Source organism: Mya arenaria, chromosome 13 (genome assembly GCF_026914265.1).
Source record: "Mya arenaria isolate MELC-2E11 chromosome 13, ASM2691426v1".
Taxonomy (NCBI): Eukaryota; Metazoa; Mollusca; class Bivalvia; order Myida; family Myidae; genus Mya; species Mya arenaria.
Genome location: NC_069134.1, coordinates 31,570,735 through 31,585,531, shown reverse-complemented (window position 1 = coordinate 31,585,531; position 14,797 = coordinate 31,570,735). Strand labels below are relative to the sequence as shown.

The window sequence follows — 14,797 nt, the reverse complement described above, 5'->3', positions numbered from 1 at the left end:
CAACTTGGAATGTTCGATCCATATTAAGAAATGGATATTGCCACTAGGTTATCGCTCTGATCTTACTGCATTACATGTCAAGTTGGGCCAATTTTGATGATATGAAGAAATCATTCACGTGTTATCTTAGGCTAGTTTATACATCCAAATGATTTAACAAGTTCAAAGTCATTATTGAATAATATTGACTGATCAATTAACATTGTAACCCTCTTTATCCTAACCCTAGTCATATCAAATTTTACGTTAACTGGCCACAGGCACACATCCTCAAACCAGGGGCGGTTCCAGGAGTTGATGTTAGACGGTGTGTAACCATTTGACTTGCACCACTCCCTCAGACCCGAAATTTGTTTTATTAGTGTTGACAGTGGTGTGTAGTGTTACTACCCCGGGTGCCCTCCCCCACCCCTGCCACCCTTCCGAACCTGCTAGTGCAACTGTTGTTTACCAAAAATGTTGATGAATCTATGTCATTTTGGCATCGTTTTGGCAAGAGAAAATACAGGATTTACACTGGCCATGCATTTGGTTTTACTTCCTTAAATTCCAAGGAAAAATCCGTTGTAACCTTTCGAATGCTAGACAATACACTTTAAAGGTTTCAGAAAAGTCTACACACGTATCCAAGCTAATTTTTATATATGTTTCAGACACTGATTTGGTAAAATAGGGAGAAACAACAACAACAACAAATGTAAGAACAGTATGTATATTTAGCCTGTAATTGTATACAAAAGCTCTGAAAATAAATAACTTCTAAGAACAATGTAACTTCTAGTATATAACAAATATTTGATTCTCAAAAATGGAAAAGTTAGTTGTAAACAATGGTTTGATGGCAGACAGTAAAAGTCCTAGAAAAAATCAACATGATATGATCACAGGTTATGCAAAAAGACCAGTCCTCAATACCACACAAATATTTCAGGAAAATCTCAGTCTCAGTCTCAAGACATTTTACCACATAACATCAAAAGTAAGTCAGAATAATAAATGCATTTCCCCTTTTTCAAAAAACATTATGGGATAGAATATATTGATTTAAAGTTCTCGTCAATATTTCAAAGACAAATATTCTACAGCACAAAATGTTATTAAGTACATCTCATTAATTTTGGTTGGCAATTACTAAAGTACATTTTTGTTTCTTTAATTAATGGTTTTTCTTTCGACTATATATATACAAAACGTTTATTAACACATTTTATGAGATGATTTTGCTTTTAGAGAGATTAAAAACATACTAAATGTTGAATCATACTATGCTCTTATGTGGAAAAATAAGTAAAGATTGAAATTGATATCTGACTTAAGTATTTTTGTGATATTCAGGACAGGCAAAATATATGTAAAACAGATATCATTCAGAGTATCGAATACCATTTGGAATATTGTATGAACCTGAAATAAACAGGGTTATGTAAAACATTTGTGTCAAAGTTTGCATAAGCCTCAATGTTGACATGCCCAAGATGCTGTATCTGACATGTTGTGGAATATTTTATATGTTCCCATCTCTTGAGAGCATGAAAAGCATTGTTATTTAAATATAAGGGAGGAGGATTTTTCTGGTTTAACCCAAGTCTTTGATATAGAAAGTGTAATTCTTTTGACATATTATGGCTCAATAAAAAAGTTTCAAGTCACAAGTAGAATATATTCATACAGTGGATATGTACTTTAATACATCTAATTTAAAGAGCCACACATATATGCAATTAATATCTGTTAAATAGGTAATAATATCAAATTGCTAACACAGGGAAATTCTAATATTCTAGATTGGCCTAGCATTACATAAAGTTTTGATTCAGAAATTCTTAAAGCTTTTTAAAGATATATAAAATTGTTTATTGTGACTGCTGATTCAATGTGAAATACCAAATTAACATTGATTCAGAACTTCTTGAATATATTTTATGTAATTCAGCTAGTGATTTCATGTACAACACCAAATATACTCTGATTAAAAAACTCTTTAAGCATTTAAATTATATATTTTATTTATTTTGACTACATATGGCATGTGAAATACCAAATTAACATATTAATTCACTAGTCATGAAATTAATTATCATTCACATACTAACAGCTGTAATAATTTAATACAATTATTGGTGTAATACAAGATTATGGTTATCAAACATATTCACTGTGAAAAGATTGCACAGAAGAAATATAATTTACAAAATGTGACTTCACAAATGTAAATAGGGATAGATATATATCAGAAAAGTTCTTGAAAGTAGTGACACTATTTTGATTTTGATTTGTGATAAAAGTACATATTTCGATCAATTAACAAAGTTACAAACATACACATATATTTGAAAAACATGCTAATTCATTAATCAACATAACAATCCTGAAACAAATATGTTTTTCTTATTTATATTTTCTAGTCTAGCTTATAATAAAAGTTAGTTTACCTTGTTAGACAAATGGTTTTCAATATTTTGGATTTCGCTCTTTGATATTCCTATATTTCCAATTGAAAAATAATATAAATCTTATACAACTAAGGCCAATTTTTTTTTTAATTGTTTCCTTTGGAAAAGGGCCGGAATTCATTAAGCATCTTAAGTCATTTTGCTATTTTAAGTATCACACTGGTATTATTTATGATATAAAAATATAATAATTTTGATATAAATATATCATTTTAATTGACTAATTTAATGTTAAAAAAGTTTTAAACTTAATAAACTGACAGAAGTTAGGATATAAAGATGTTTATGAATACCAGTCGGTACTTTATACATGTAACAAACATTTGAAAACATGACTAATTATTGTAACAAGTAAATTGGCTAAATGCTGAAAGGCACATGTATACAAATTCTAATAACAACAGTTCATTTAACAACTGGGTCTGTTTGATATAATACATATAATACCAGAAACCAAGAATGGAAAGGTCAACAACACACAAGTGAGAGTCTAATTAAATCTAAAATAAAACATCTCAATAATATATTGAACACAAAATAATATGACAAAAACACCTTCCAGGAAGTAAAGTTTGGAGGAAAACTAAGATCTGTGCAATTGCAATGTCAGTAAAAACCAACCATGGAAGTCACTTTTTTAATGATGACTTTCCGGGGTTTCTTACATGATTGTCTTTGATATCATTTTGATTATTATAACTGACTGTTTAATTGAACATCTTTCATGAAATTTCCGAAGACTAACTAAAATGTTGGTGGTCAAATGCATTACATTTTGATTTATGTAAAATTTATGTGTACACCATAGTCCATCTTTTAGTCAATTATGTAAATAAATAACGAACTTAAATACATACAATCAAATAAAATGCAAATGGAAATTATGTTAATTTATGATTTAGCACTTGCACATTTGGCTTTTTATAATAGATTATGTTGTTATATATTATTTAAATGTTAGCTTAACGTATTTACAATCATAATCTCTTACAAGATATTATCATTTAATTGACTGTCGATAATGATATTCCTAATAGACTACAAATGTTTTGCTTACTTAAATAACGAAAAATTAAAATGTACAAATTAAAGTACAGAGATATATTATTCTATTCTAACACTTATGAGCAATTTTATTCTTGTCAGCTGGCAAAAAAATGCTTAACATTACAATTCATATAGCAATAAAAACTTTTTCTCAAAAAAACTGATGGATATAAAACAAGATTGCAGTGGAGAGAACACCAAACACTGTCTGTTTTTTCTTGGTAAAAAGGGACATAACTGGACAATTACGAAAGTCAGAGTTAAGGGCCCTGCTCTGCTCAACATGCGCACATGTTCACTGACAAAATGTGGAGAAAGTTTCATTTGAATATCTTGAAGGTATTTCGAGTTATGGCAAAAGTTTTTCCATCACAATACCTCATTTTACTTACTAAAAAAACAACAGACGAGGTAAAAATGAAGATAAATTAATTAACTGAGTGTATAAGAAAAAATACATGTTCTTTTAAAAATAAGCATTGAGAGCGCACTTGAAGTATCTGGATATACATGTATGTCTCTGCGTATTGCAATTTTAACCATTTTCCTTTTTCCCGCCTAACACCTCTTACTCATAATACACCCCATACACCATTCCAATTGCAAATATTGACTTATTTCTGAACTCTGAGGATGAAAAGGTGTCGTATTTGTCATCCCACAGACATCGACTGCCGATGCGAAGACCTTGACTGCTGAGCTGACCGATGTGGACCAAACAAATCACCTTGAATCGAGGAATCATCATTTCCTTAACACGTGCCTTTATCACCTGAAATTTTATTGAAAATATTTTCATAGAAGAAAGCCATTTATAAAAGGCATGTAAAAGCATTCCTTGCTTTATGTTTATTTGTAAAGCATACAATACTTATCATTTTAAAGCAACTGTGCACCAGATGATCAATTCGCAAGAAAAAAAAGAAAATTGTCGAAAACTGACATAAACTTGGTATTAATGTGTACAATGCATTGAAACTTACTAACTGAAGTACCACATAGTTTACAATTTATTTAAGTTAAGCAGTTATTTTGTATTTTTTCATTAAAAAAGATTACTGGGTATGTCTATCTAGTAGAATTCATTCCTAATGCGTGATTGGCTAGTCCATGTTATCACGTGATATTAGTTAGGTATATAGCTTAAATATACCACTCGTTTAGTATAATTCTTCGTAGCTCAGTAGATATAGCGCTCGACTGCAATTTTGGCGACACAGGTTCCAACCCGGTCTCCGACACAATTTTTTTTTACATTTTGGTACTTTTTTTACAATTATGATATCAAAGCGTAACACATTTTATTAAAGAATTGTCCTGAGATTCATTACAGAAAAAAACTTTTTTTGGTTCCAATCTGGTGTACAGTCCCTTTAAAGCCGTAGCCACATTCTACAGGCCTTTTAAAAGCAATTGCATGTTCCATGATAGTTATCTTAACATCTAAACAGATGGATGTGAGTATTCAATTATTAAACTTGTTTGCCCCTTTCCATCTAGGAGTATGTGTACATTTACTTGAGTTCTTGAACAGTAGCGTTGCCAAACAAACACCATTACTCTTACGTTGTTGTTTTTTTAAGTCAGAAAAGGAGCATAACTCAATCCTTATTAATATCGGAGTTATATATCATATTATATGTGTAATGTCTCTCCAAACATGTGTTCCAAGTATTGTTTGAAAATAGGTCTGTTTTTAGTTTTAGCAATGGTTTTAGTTTTTGCTCAATGATGATGCTGACAAAGCTGATTTCAACAACAAGGTTTTCACAATACCATTTTTGCTGTTCTTTCAAAAAACAGACAGGCTGAAAAGAAAAACAACCTAACAATAACAATAGATTACCTCAGATATGGTTTTCGACATCTGTCTGCAAAGCTCTGGCTCATATCTTTCCTCTGCCAGGTAGCTGTCAAGCACGTCTCGTATGATGTGTTTTACTTTGCCGGAAGGGAATTTCTTTTTGGGCTCTGTCTGATATGAGTTTTCCTGGCGTACAGTGGGTTTAAAGTTATCCTCATGGCCTGGTTCATCCATAAATGACACTGTGCTCATGGAACTGGCTCTAGAAGTACATTTTATTGTGTTATGAAAAATAAATGAAATGCCAGTGTGTTGAAACTAATTGTTTAAAAAAAAAACACATAAATAAAGTAACAGGTTTTCATTGGCACTGACAGTGACCTCAAAATTCACAATAATTTCAGCTGAATATTTTTCCAAGATTTCTTCTTATTTACCATTATTTTTCTATTCTACTCCGAGATCTATTTTTATTATTGTTCAGTATTGTAAAAATATTTTATCTGTAGCTTTTGCTTGTCAAATATTGTTATTTTTTTATATTTCATTTTATTATAAGGTTCATTAATGCAAATACACTACATCTATTTTTAACATTGAAAAAAGCATCTGTCTATTGTCCATACACCATATACCATAAAAAGTAAAGTGATTTTAGTCTGTTACTTCAGGTTTTTCAACAATGGCTATTGATGTAGATTCCAAGATATTTCTCTTAAAATTCTATTATAAATTAAATGTGACAACACTGGAGTTTTTATTGTTTTGTGGATCAATTCATGTAATCAAAACTATTAACTCTTGAAAAAAAACTTTAAAGTATTGTATTTCTTGTTGTATTTTTTTTTATGAAAAAAAACCTTTAAAGCTTTCCTATTTTTGACAATGTATCTATTATTTAAAAAATATATATATACATTTAAATAATTTGCGTATTAATGTATTTTATATATATACCCATGTCGGTGATGTTTTTCTTGTCGTATGTCACTGCTATTTAGTGATGACATACTCCCCTGTTTCTTCAGAAGTCTAGCTGCCTTGTCTCGTGCTCTATCATGGTCACTCATGGTTATTATGTCTGTAAATACAAAAATGACAATCATAATGAAAACAACTCCATAAGATACCAAAGACTTAGACCAAAAGCAGGTCAAGGCGGAGAGGTGTGCATCATGTGCGTGCCCCCACCTAAAATTGTGCAAGTTTACTATTTATTTCAATATAGGAGAAAAAATAATAAAAGTTACGTAAACTCCAACGTTGAATCCTGGGCACGCCCCTAATAACATACAGATACAAACATGGAAATTGCTTAAGCTGTTATTATTTTGTAATACATGGCTGCTTGGACTGTATTTAGCATATCTTAAATAATTACAATTAAACATAGTGAAAAGCTGTTGTTAAAAATTTATCGAGAAAAAAGGGTGATTCCCCCGTGCAGAAATTTATCCTGGTCTTTTCAAAATCCTGGGAATTTCCTGAGAATCTCATGATTCCTGGAGCAGGTATCCTGGTATTCCAGGCACACCAGGATTTTTTAGTTACCCAGAGACAAGGACCAGGACAATTCCAAGATACTCCAGGACTTTTCTTTTAGCAAATAAGATAACCAGGAATTTATCAGTCAACACCAGGAATTTTACATTCAAACTATCCTGAAAGTCAGGAATTTAGATAAATTCTCAAAAATTCAGCAACAAAACAAAATTCCTTGTTTATCCTGGTAGCTAGGAAACATTCAAAAGTTAAATTCCTGTTTTTCCTGCAATAGCACGCATTATTAAAAAAAAGAAGGTTTTGATTAGAATAATTTTATCTTCATTCTAATGAATAAAATGAAATTAATATGTAACTAATAACTAATTTAGAATACTGTCAAAATCATTTCAAACTCTAATATATATATATTTATATAAATATAATACATGTACAACTGTTTTTTTTATTGTATTTTTCCTAAATAAAATCATGATATATGTTGTTCTATCATACATTTATGGCAATTAACATTTATATTTAAATGAACAGAAAGTTTACTGCTGAAAGGTTATTATTGCTATGTGTTCAAGAATTTTTTCACTCTTCATGAGTCCAGGTGTTTCACATCCTGGGCTTATCAGCCCATTGAAAGGTCAGGCAGAAAGCTTCCCACAGAGATTTATCTCAGCCAATCAGCATCAGGTTAACATTCATTTGTGTAGGAAATTCAAATGTATGGAGAAGAAAGTAAACATGGTGGTTTCTGAAGCTTTTCATATTTTGGATGGATAAACCTTTTTCCAATTTATTTAAAAGGTAAGAACAGTTTCAACATGTATCTTTAATGCTATTACACAGTAAAAAGAACATAAATACAATATGGTTAGTGATTAAGTATAATGTTTTTGCAATTCTTTATCTGACAGCATTTAAACATTCTGTGTTATGCTCTCTTTTACCTCCATTAACACAATGTTGGGATGTTTTGAAGCCTCATGACTGTAACACAATGTGTGTAATTATATGAATATATGTAAGTGCTATTACATGAAAGTATAAGCTTCATTTAACTTTATATTCTCTTTATAATAGTTTTTAACAATTTTACAAATGAGCTATCATTAATTTATCATTGATGATCATGTGGGTGTGTATGTGCATTTTCTTATTATTTTAATACTATAGATGACCAATGTTGTGTCTGTGGTAAAGATGCAGATCCTGTGACCAAACAAGATATGATGGGAAAGTTGGAAAGCTAAAGAACATTAATGGCAATCCCTGCTCAACCACATGGTAGGTTGCTGAATATCTGTTATTAAATTTAGTTTTTAGTTTTCAAACTTTTTTTTTTTTATAAATATGAATGTGAAGCATAAAGTAGAACTATTAATTATATAAGAACAATTACATTCCTGATTTATGTAATTAGCTATAAATCATGGCAATAAGCATATTAGGGCAACACTTTAAGGCAATTGCAAATTGAAAGTTTGTGCATGTAAAATGTAGTTTATCACTACAAAAGATTGAGCATTTATATCGTTAGGAAGAATTCTAGGAACCCTTTTTATGTAAATATGTAGTTTAAACCTGTGTTTTAAGTTATTACTTTTTATTTATCTGCTTAAATTAAATTGGATATAACACACATGAAATTTAATGTAGAATCTAACAATGACGTTTGACCGATTGCTCTAACCTGATGAGGCCTTTTTAAAGAAATTATAAAATATACAAATATTCATACTCTTTTCAGATGTGGTGCACAAAAGGTTTGGTGTAAACACAAGTGTCATCTAAATTGCGACTGGCTTATGCCTTGAGATCATATGCCAAAGGAACTTACCCAGCGAATAACAAAATTGAAATAATTGTTTGTTTGTAAAATAGTAAATCAATAAAAAGTGGAATAAAATTAATGTTGTGGTTTACTTTTGATGAAACTATAGATAAAATATGGTCCTGTATTTTTCTTGGACAAGAAAAAAACTACCGTCTCAAAAGAAATTCCTGGTCCTCAAGAATTTCCCAGAAATTTCCTGGTCCCAAGAAATTCTAAGGAATTTCCGGGTCCCAAGAAATTCTCAGGAAGTTCCTGGTCCCAAGAAATTCTCAGGAAGTTCCTGAGATCCTGGGTAATTCCTGAGAAAACCCTGGACCCAGGATTTTTTTGGCGAAATTTCAGTCCTGGAGTTCCTGGAAAATTCCTGTTCCAATACCGTGCCTGGGTCCCAGGAAACCAGGAATTTCCTGGGAATTTCTCAGGATTTTTTCTCAGGAAATTCCCAGGAAATTCTCAGGAATGTCTTGGTAATTTCTGCACGGGCCAGCAACCCAGCAAACTATCGACCTATCTCACTTACATGTATTTTATGTAAATTATTAGAACACATTATTGCCTCAAATCTCTCTGCACATCTGACCGAACACAATATTCTCTATGACCTACAACATGGCTTTCGAGAAAAGCGCTCATGCGAAACTCAACTTATTGAGCTGACCGACGATCTTGTAAGAATCACTTCATCAGGTAATCAAACTGACTTAATTCTTTTGGACTTCAGCAAAGCTTTTGATAAGGTAAATCATCTCAAACTTCTATTCAAACTACAGGATTATGGTGTTTGTCCACAGGTTCTCAAGTGGTCTGAGGCATACCCGTCATAGAAGTCAGACAGTAGTCTTGGATGGCGATCATTCTGAAGAAGTACCCGTAACATCTGGTGTACCTCAGGGCTATGTACTGGGTCCCTTGTTTTTCTTGATTTACATAAATAACCTCCCTTCTAGTATCAAATCACAAGTTTGACTTTTTGCAGATGATACTGCTGTTTACCTTACCATCAATTCTCCCTCTGACTGTGCTATCCTTCAAAATGATCTCAAACAACTGGAATTATGGGGAAATGATTGGGATATGGAGTTTAATCCCTCCAAGTGTCAAGTTTTGCGCATAACAAAGAATAAGCAAAACATCAGAAATCGATACATTCTCCATGGCCAGATCTTAGAGCCAGTCAGAAGTGCTAAATATCTTGGTGTTGACATATCAGCAGACCTCACCTGGAACACTCATATCTTGAGAATTACCACCAATGGAAATAATACTCTCAACTTCATTAAAAGAAATATAAAAACAAAAACAGAAAGTGTCAGGATTTTAGCTTACAAAACCCTTGTCCGTCCAGTTAGAATATGCAAGCACAATTCGGCACCCACACAAAAAATCAAACACCAATAAAATTGAAAAGGTTCACAGGGTTAGACACTAACATTTTTCACAAGGTAGTCCCTCAGACTACTGGATCTAAAATCCAGGTAGTCCAGCAAAAATTCTGATAGTCCAAAAAAAATGCAAGCCTGCAACAGATTTCTTCAGTGTTCTGTTAGACTTCTCCATAAAAACATCGTCAGAACAACCCTTTGATCATGTTTCTTATCTGTCTCAATCTTAAATTTTCCACTTTCTTCAAAACACTGTTTGGCCTTCAATTTTAAAACCTTAAAAAGTCAAAAAACCATGCTAAAATACGCCAGAATAAAAATCTAAAAACCATGCTAAAATACCCCATAATCTGTCACTTTCAGGAAAATGGTGCAATAAATCAATTGACACCTTGACCGAGATCCTTGCTAAGTTACGGCACAAATGGCTATTTGATAATTGATATTGGCATCCTACTATTCAGAAGCCTTTGTTAATCTATTAAAATGACATACAATAATGCTTTAAAAATATAATGGAATTAATTCCCAAAATGTTATTAATTAATTGGGAGTATATAAAGATAAGAATTGTTATTGGCCCTCACTTCAATGTATAAAATGTTACGACCTTTTGGCGCGAAAATTAACGCACACAATTTCTGCCGTCATCTGCACTTACACTGAATTAGACATTTTTGACCAGTATGATTATTTTTTTAAGCTGCTCTTCTAAATGCCAGTTAAAATATTTCACAAGCCATACATTTATAATAATATAATGTTCCTTCTGTCTGCTATATCAAAACACCGACATTTGACAATACTCTAAACGATAAATAAATTACCATGACATATTTTCAGAAAATCTAAAAATAGTAACAACCATTAAGTTTTTGCTAACATCGTAACTATCATTGTTTCTGACCGAAAATGCAAGGGATCTAGAAATTCTACCTCATTTTAAACCCCAATCTACCTCGCTGACACGGGCAGACTTTCACATGTCTGACGATTAAAACACACTGGTACAGTGCAAAATGGTTTTTCCCTTTCTAAATAAAGACATTCTACAGACTGGTTTTAATATTGATCGAAAGGCTATACGAATTGCGCGCGAAACTCACGTAACAGTCCAGGTTGTCTGGATATCCTCGGCCATCTTCGGCAAACTTTAGAATGAGCACTTACCGGTGATACTCGCCTTTTTTAAAAAAAATTAGCAACACGCTTTACGCGAGTTTAAATGTAATAAATATTTTATGCTCAATTACCTGATGTCATATTTACTTTTTCTAGTAGTCCGACGGACTAATGACTTAAAATTTCTTGTAGTCCGAGGACAAAACTGGTAGTCTCGGACTACCGGACTACCGTTAGTGTCGAACCCTGGTTCAACGTCGGGCTATCCGTTGGGTTAAACATGACTTCTCTCCTCTCTCCAGTGTTACAAACATGCAGGAAAGTCTTGGTTGGCGCTCACTTGAACAACGTAGACTAGATTCCCAACTTGTAATGTTTTACAACATATACCATCATCATGTTGCTATTACGCTGCCATCTTATATTCAAACACCAATAAGATTTACCAGACTAATGCACCCACTATGTTTCAGACAAAGTCAAGTAAAAACTGACTATCACAAATTTTCATTCTATCCTCACTCGGTTGTACTTTGGAACAGTTTGCCAAATCATATTGTCACTACCCCTGACACATTCAAGGTGGCTGTGGCAACCATTAAGCATTAGATAAGTGAGCAGTGTTTTTATCCTTTTACCAGTTCAACAATCACTTTTTATCATGTTACCTAAATTGTGTTCTCTTTTATACCCTAGTTCTCACTTTTCTGATGTGATTTGCCTCATCAGTGTTTTATTTTTTCACTAACAAGCCGGCGCGCACTGTTCATGTCAGTAACACTCGGAAGAGGAGTTGACATTAAACAGAGATAGATAGATAGAACTCGTTCTCTTTCGTTAAAAATGAATTTCTTGTAACTAATTCCAAAGCTTTATTACAGATGCTATAAAGTTTCAACATAATTAATGTAAGTTTTGTTGTATGACTGTTAGCCCAGTGGGTATATGATGCTTGATCACATTACCATGAGCATTACACTTTGTCAATGTTCCATGGAATTTAATGAACTAAAAACTAAAAGATCTAAAGATTTGCTACTTGTTCTGCCGGTTATGCGTTCAAACTGAGCAATAGACACAGTTTGTTCTCCCAGGATAACATTAAATTACAAGAATCATATCATAATTAAAAAGGGTTTAGTCTATTCCTACACTAAGGCTAAGCTTCACTCTACAGTGTTGTGAATGGTTATTTTGAAAACGGTAGACATGTAAATTTCAGCATGTCACTTTTACCATTGATGGTTTGTTGCATTTTCTCTTTACAAATAGGTAAAAATTTGAATTAATATTAAATATGTACATATATTATAGGTTCGCATTCGTATAAGAAACGGTATACAGTTACAAACCTGTTTTATCGACAAAAATCAAAACTGAAAGTAAAAATTGTGTAAACAGTTGCTAAGGCACTTTGATGCACTATAAACATTAAATGGAGAGGAAGTTGATTTCACATATCCGTAAAAGTGCAGGTGCGCGAAAAGAAAATATAATAATGTTTTGTGTTTTGCCAGCAATGAACTACTGTATGAGTATTTAAAAGTAAAAAGTGTCGAAATAAAGACAGATGCATACTTATATTTCTATATTGTGTAATAAAACCTCTTTTTGTTGGTATTCGGATTTGATACTATCTCACTTTCGATTAAAAAGTTGGAAACCTTTCACTCTAAACCAATCAGTGTCCTTACCGTTCATTGGCTTAGCTGGTTTAAGATCGTCCAATGAAAAATTGCGTATCAAAACATTCAGAAAGTAAACATGGCTGTCTGACAAGTTCGTGGCAAAACAATGAAAACACCATGTATTTCCCAGTCGGTTGGCCAAAATATCTAAAACAAAATATCCAACATTCACAGGAGCCATGCTTCATTGTTTCAAGTTGCGATCGTATGCTTTTTGCAGTGTTATACGATGAACGAATCAGTATCTGGTATTGCAAGGTACGAAAATGATAAAAATATGTCAAATGTCATATTAGATTATAATTACGCTTAGGTTAAATCTTCCTTCGTAAAACATACCACAACTGGGGTCTAATTAATTGCTTGTAATTGTATTAATTTAATGTATCTTAAGCTGAGTGACATGTAGCTTCAACAATTCATCGGTTACATGAGAAGTCGTACTAGTCAATTTAGTATAAACAGCCACTTCAGAGCTTTTGACAATTTGGTGACTATGCGTCCATATCCCATTTGTTGTTTTCCTAGCCAAAACTGACAGATCCAAGAGCTAAGTTTATTAAGCTGAAAGATAACTGGAACCTGCTAGATAGTTTGAAAATTGGCTATGCTTTGTTGACAGATCGAACTGAATTTGAGTTTCATGAAACACTTAAGTGTATTTATGAGAAAGGTATTAGCTAAAAATAATAAAAGTAACTTTTCTGTTTACATTTAACAATGCAGTGTTAAATATTGTGGATTAACAGTTGAAGAATATATTTTTCATTGGTATGAATCAGTCGACTTGTGGCGTTTAGGGAACAAAATGAATATCCAAATGTTAAAAAAGTTCACTATACGTGCATAATTGTGGCTAAAGTCGTACCAACACAAACTCATAGTCAGTTGTGCCATATATACAGAGAAGTTGACCAATGGATACATTATATAGTTGATATGTAGATAATGTGTGATCAACTGAGATAGTTATATCTATCTATCTATCTTTGAATACTGCCGAACCCCTCTTTGAGTATTACTGGCAGGTGCGCGTCGGACTGTTAGTAAAGTGAAAGAAAGAAATAAAAGATAACATTGTGAGACATGGAATAGAAAAACAAAATCCAGTCATGGTTAAAACATGTTAGTCGTGAGAACATTTTTAAAAAGTAAAATATGATAGTACGTAAAACTAATATTGTAAGCTTGACACTGCCTGTTTGAACCTATCAAGTTCTGTTGCTGGCAGAGTTGCTACATTGACGGGCAGGCTATTCCAAAGAACTATGCTATGGGGGTAAAAGGACCACTTGTGATAATCGGATTGGACTTGGATTTGCTGAAAGCTATGGGGATGAACGTGCCGGCTAAGTCTGACAGGCTTCTGGATATAGGGTGGAAGGTTAATGGCCACGATGTTGTGTAAGATTTTGAAGAACATGATGAGCCGCATGTCATTTCTGCGATATTCGAGTGACCGCCAGCCAAGGCTGTTTTGCATCTCAGTAACACTTGCAAGAGGGGAATAGTTGTATTTAACCCAGCGGATGGCTCTTCGCTGGACCATTTCAATTTTATTTTTATTTGACTGTGTGTAGGGGCTCCAGACTGTTGATGCATATTCAACTTGCGGGCGAACTAGGGTTTTGTAAGCCATAGCTTTCACAGATTCATTTCTTGTGGTAATGTTACGCTTAAGAAAGCCCAAGGTCTTATTGGCTGTTGCTGTTATTCTTGTAATGTGGGAGTTGTATGAAATATCTGATGAAAGGTCTAAGCCGAGATATTTTGCACAGGGGACAGATTGGTGTGTTTGACCATGGAGTATGTAATTGTGCTTAATGACTTTTTTGTTTTTGGTGATATGGAGTACTTGACATTTAGAGGGGTTGAACTCCATGTCCCAATCTCTCTCCCATTGTTCCATACATGCCAGATCTTCCTGAAGCATTTGAGAGTCAGACAGTGAATTTATTGTAAGATAAACT

General features: G+C 32.8%; 2 protein-coding genes across 3 annotated transcripts in view; one reads left to right on the top strand and one right to left on the bottom strand.

Annotated features, from left to right (window-relative positions):
- Window positions 1-698: 698 nt before the first annotated feature.
- On the bottom strand, window positions 699-12,746 carry LOC128212791 (dynein light chain Tctex-type 5-B-like). Of its 2 annotated transcripts, none has more exons than XM_052918100.1 (4): window positions 12,718-12,746; window positions 6,262-6,385; window positions 5,347-5,566; window positions 699-4,272 (listed from the first exon to the last, which is right to left on the bottom strand). In XM_052918100.1, exons 2-4 carry the CDS (start codon window positions 6,372-6,374, stop codon window positions 4,069-4,071), a joined length of 537 nt encoding a protein of 178 aa, XP_052774060.1. In that variant the 5' UTR covers window positions 6,375-6,385; window positions 12,718-12,746; the 3' UTR covers window positions 699-4,068. The 2 variants fall into 2 exon arrangements, with proteins under 2 accessions (XP_052774060.1, XP_052774061.1); XM_052918101.1 differs by lacking the exon at window positions 12,718-12,746 and adding an exon at window positions 12,492-12,589.
- Window positions 12,747-12,897: 151 nt separating this feature from the next.
- Window positions 12,898-14,797, top strand: part of LOC128213660 (guanine nucleotide exchange factor subunit RIC1-like) — a 41,829-nt gene continuing 39,929 nt past the window's right edge. The window contains exon 1 of the mRNA XM_052919659.1: window positions 12,898-13,085. Coding sequence (XP_052775619.1) covers window positions 12,945-13,085 — 141 coding nt within the window. The 5' untranslated portion in view covers window positions 12,898-12,944. The remainder of the gene's footprint in view (window positions 13,086-14,797) is intronic.

Coding starts and splice junctions, on each gene's coding strand:
- LOC128212791 (XM_052918100.1), bottom strand. CDS start 6,374: ATGAGTGACCATGATAGAGCACGAGACAAGGCAGCTAGACTTCTGAAG. Junction 5,567..6,261: donor GAAAAACATCACCGACATGG/GTATATATATAA, acceptor ATGTACTTCTAG/AGCCAGTTCCATGAGCACAG. Junction 4,273..5,346: donor TGTCGAAAACCATATCTGAG/GTAATCTATTGT, acceptor ATAAAATTTCAG/GTGATAAAGGCACGTGTTAA.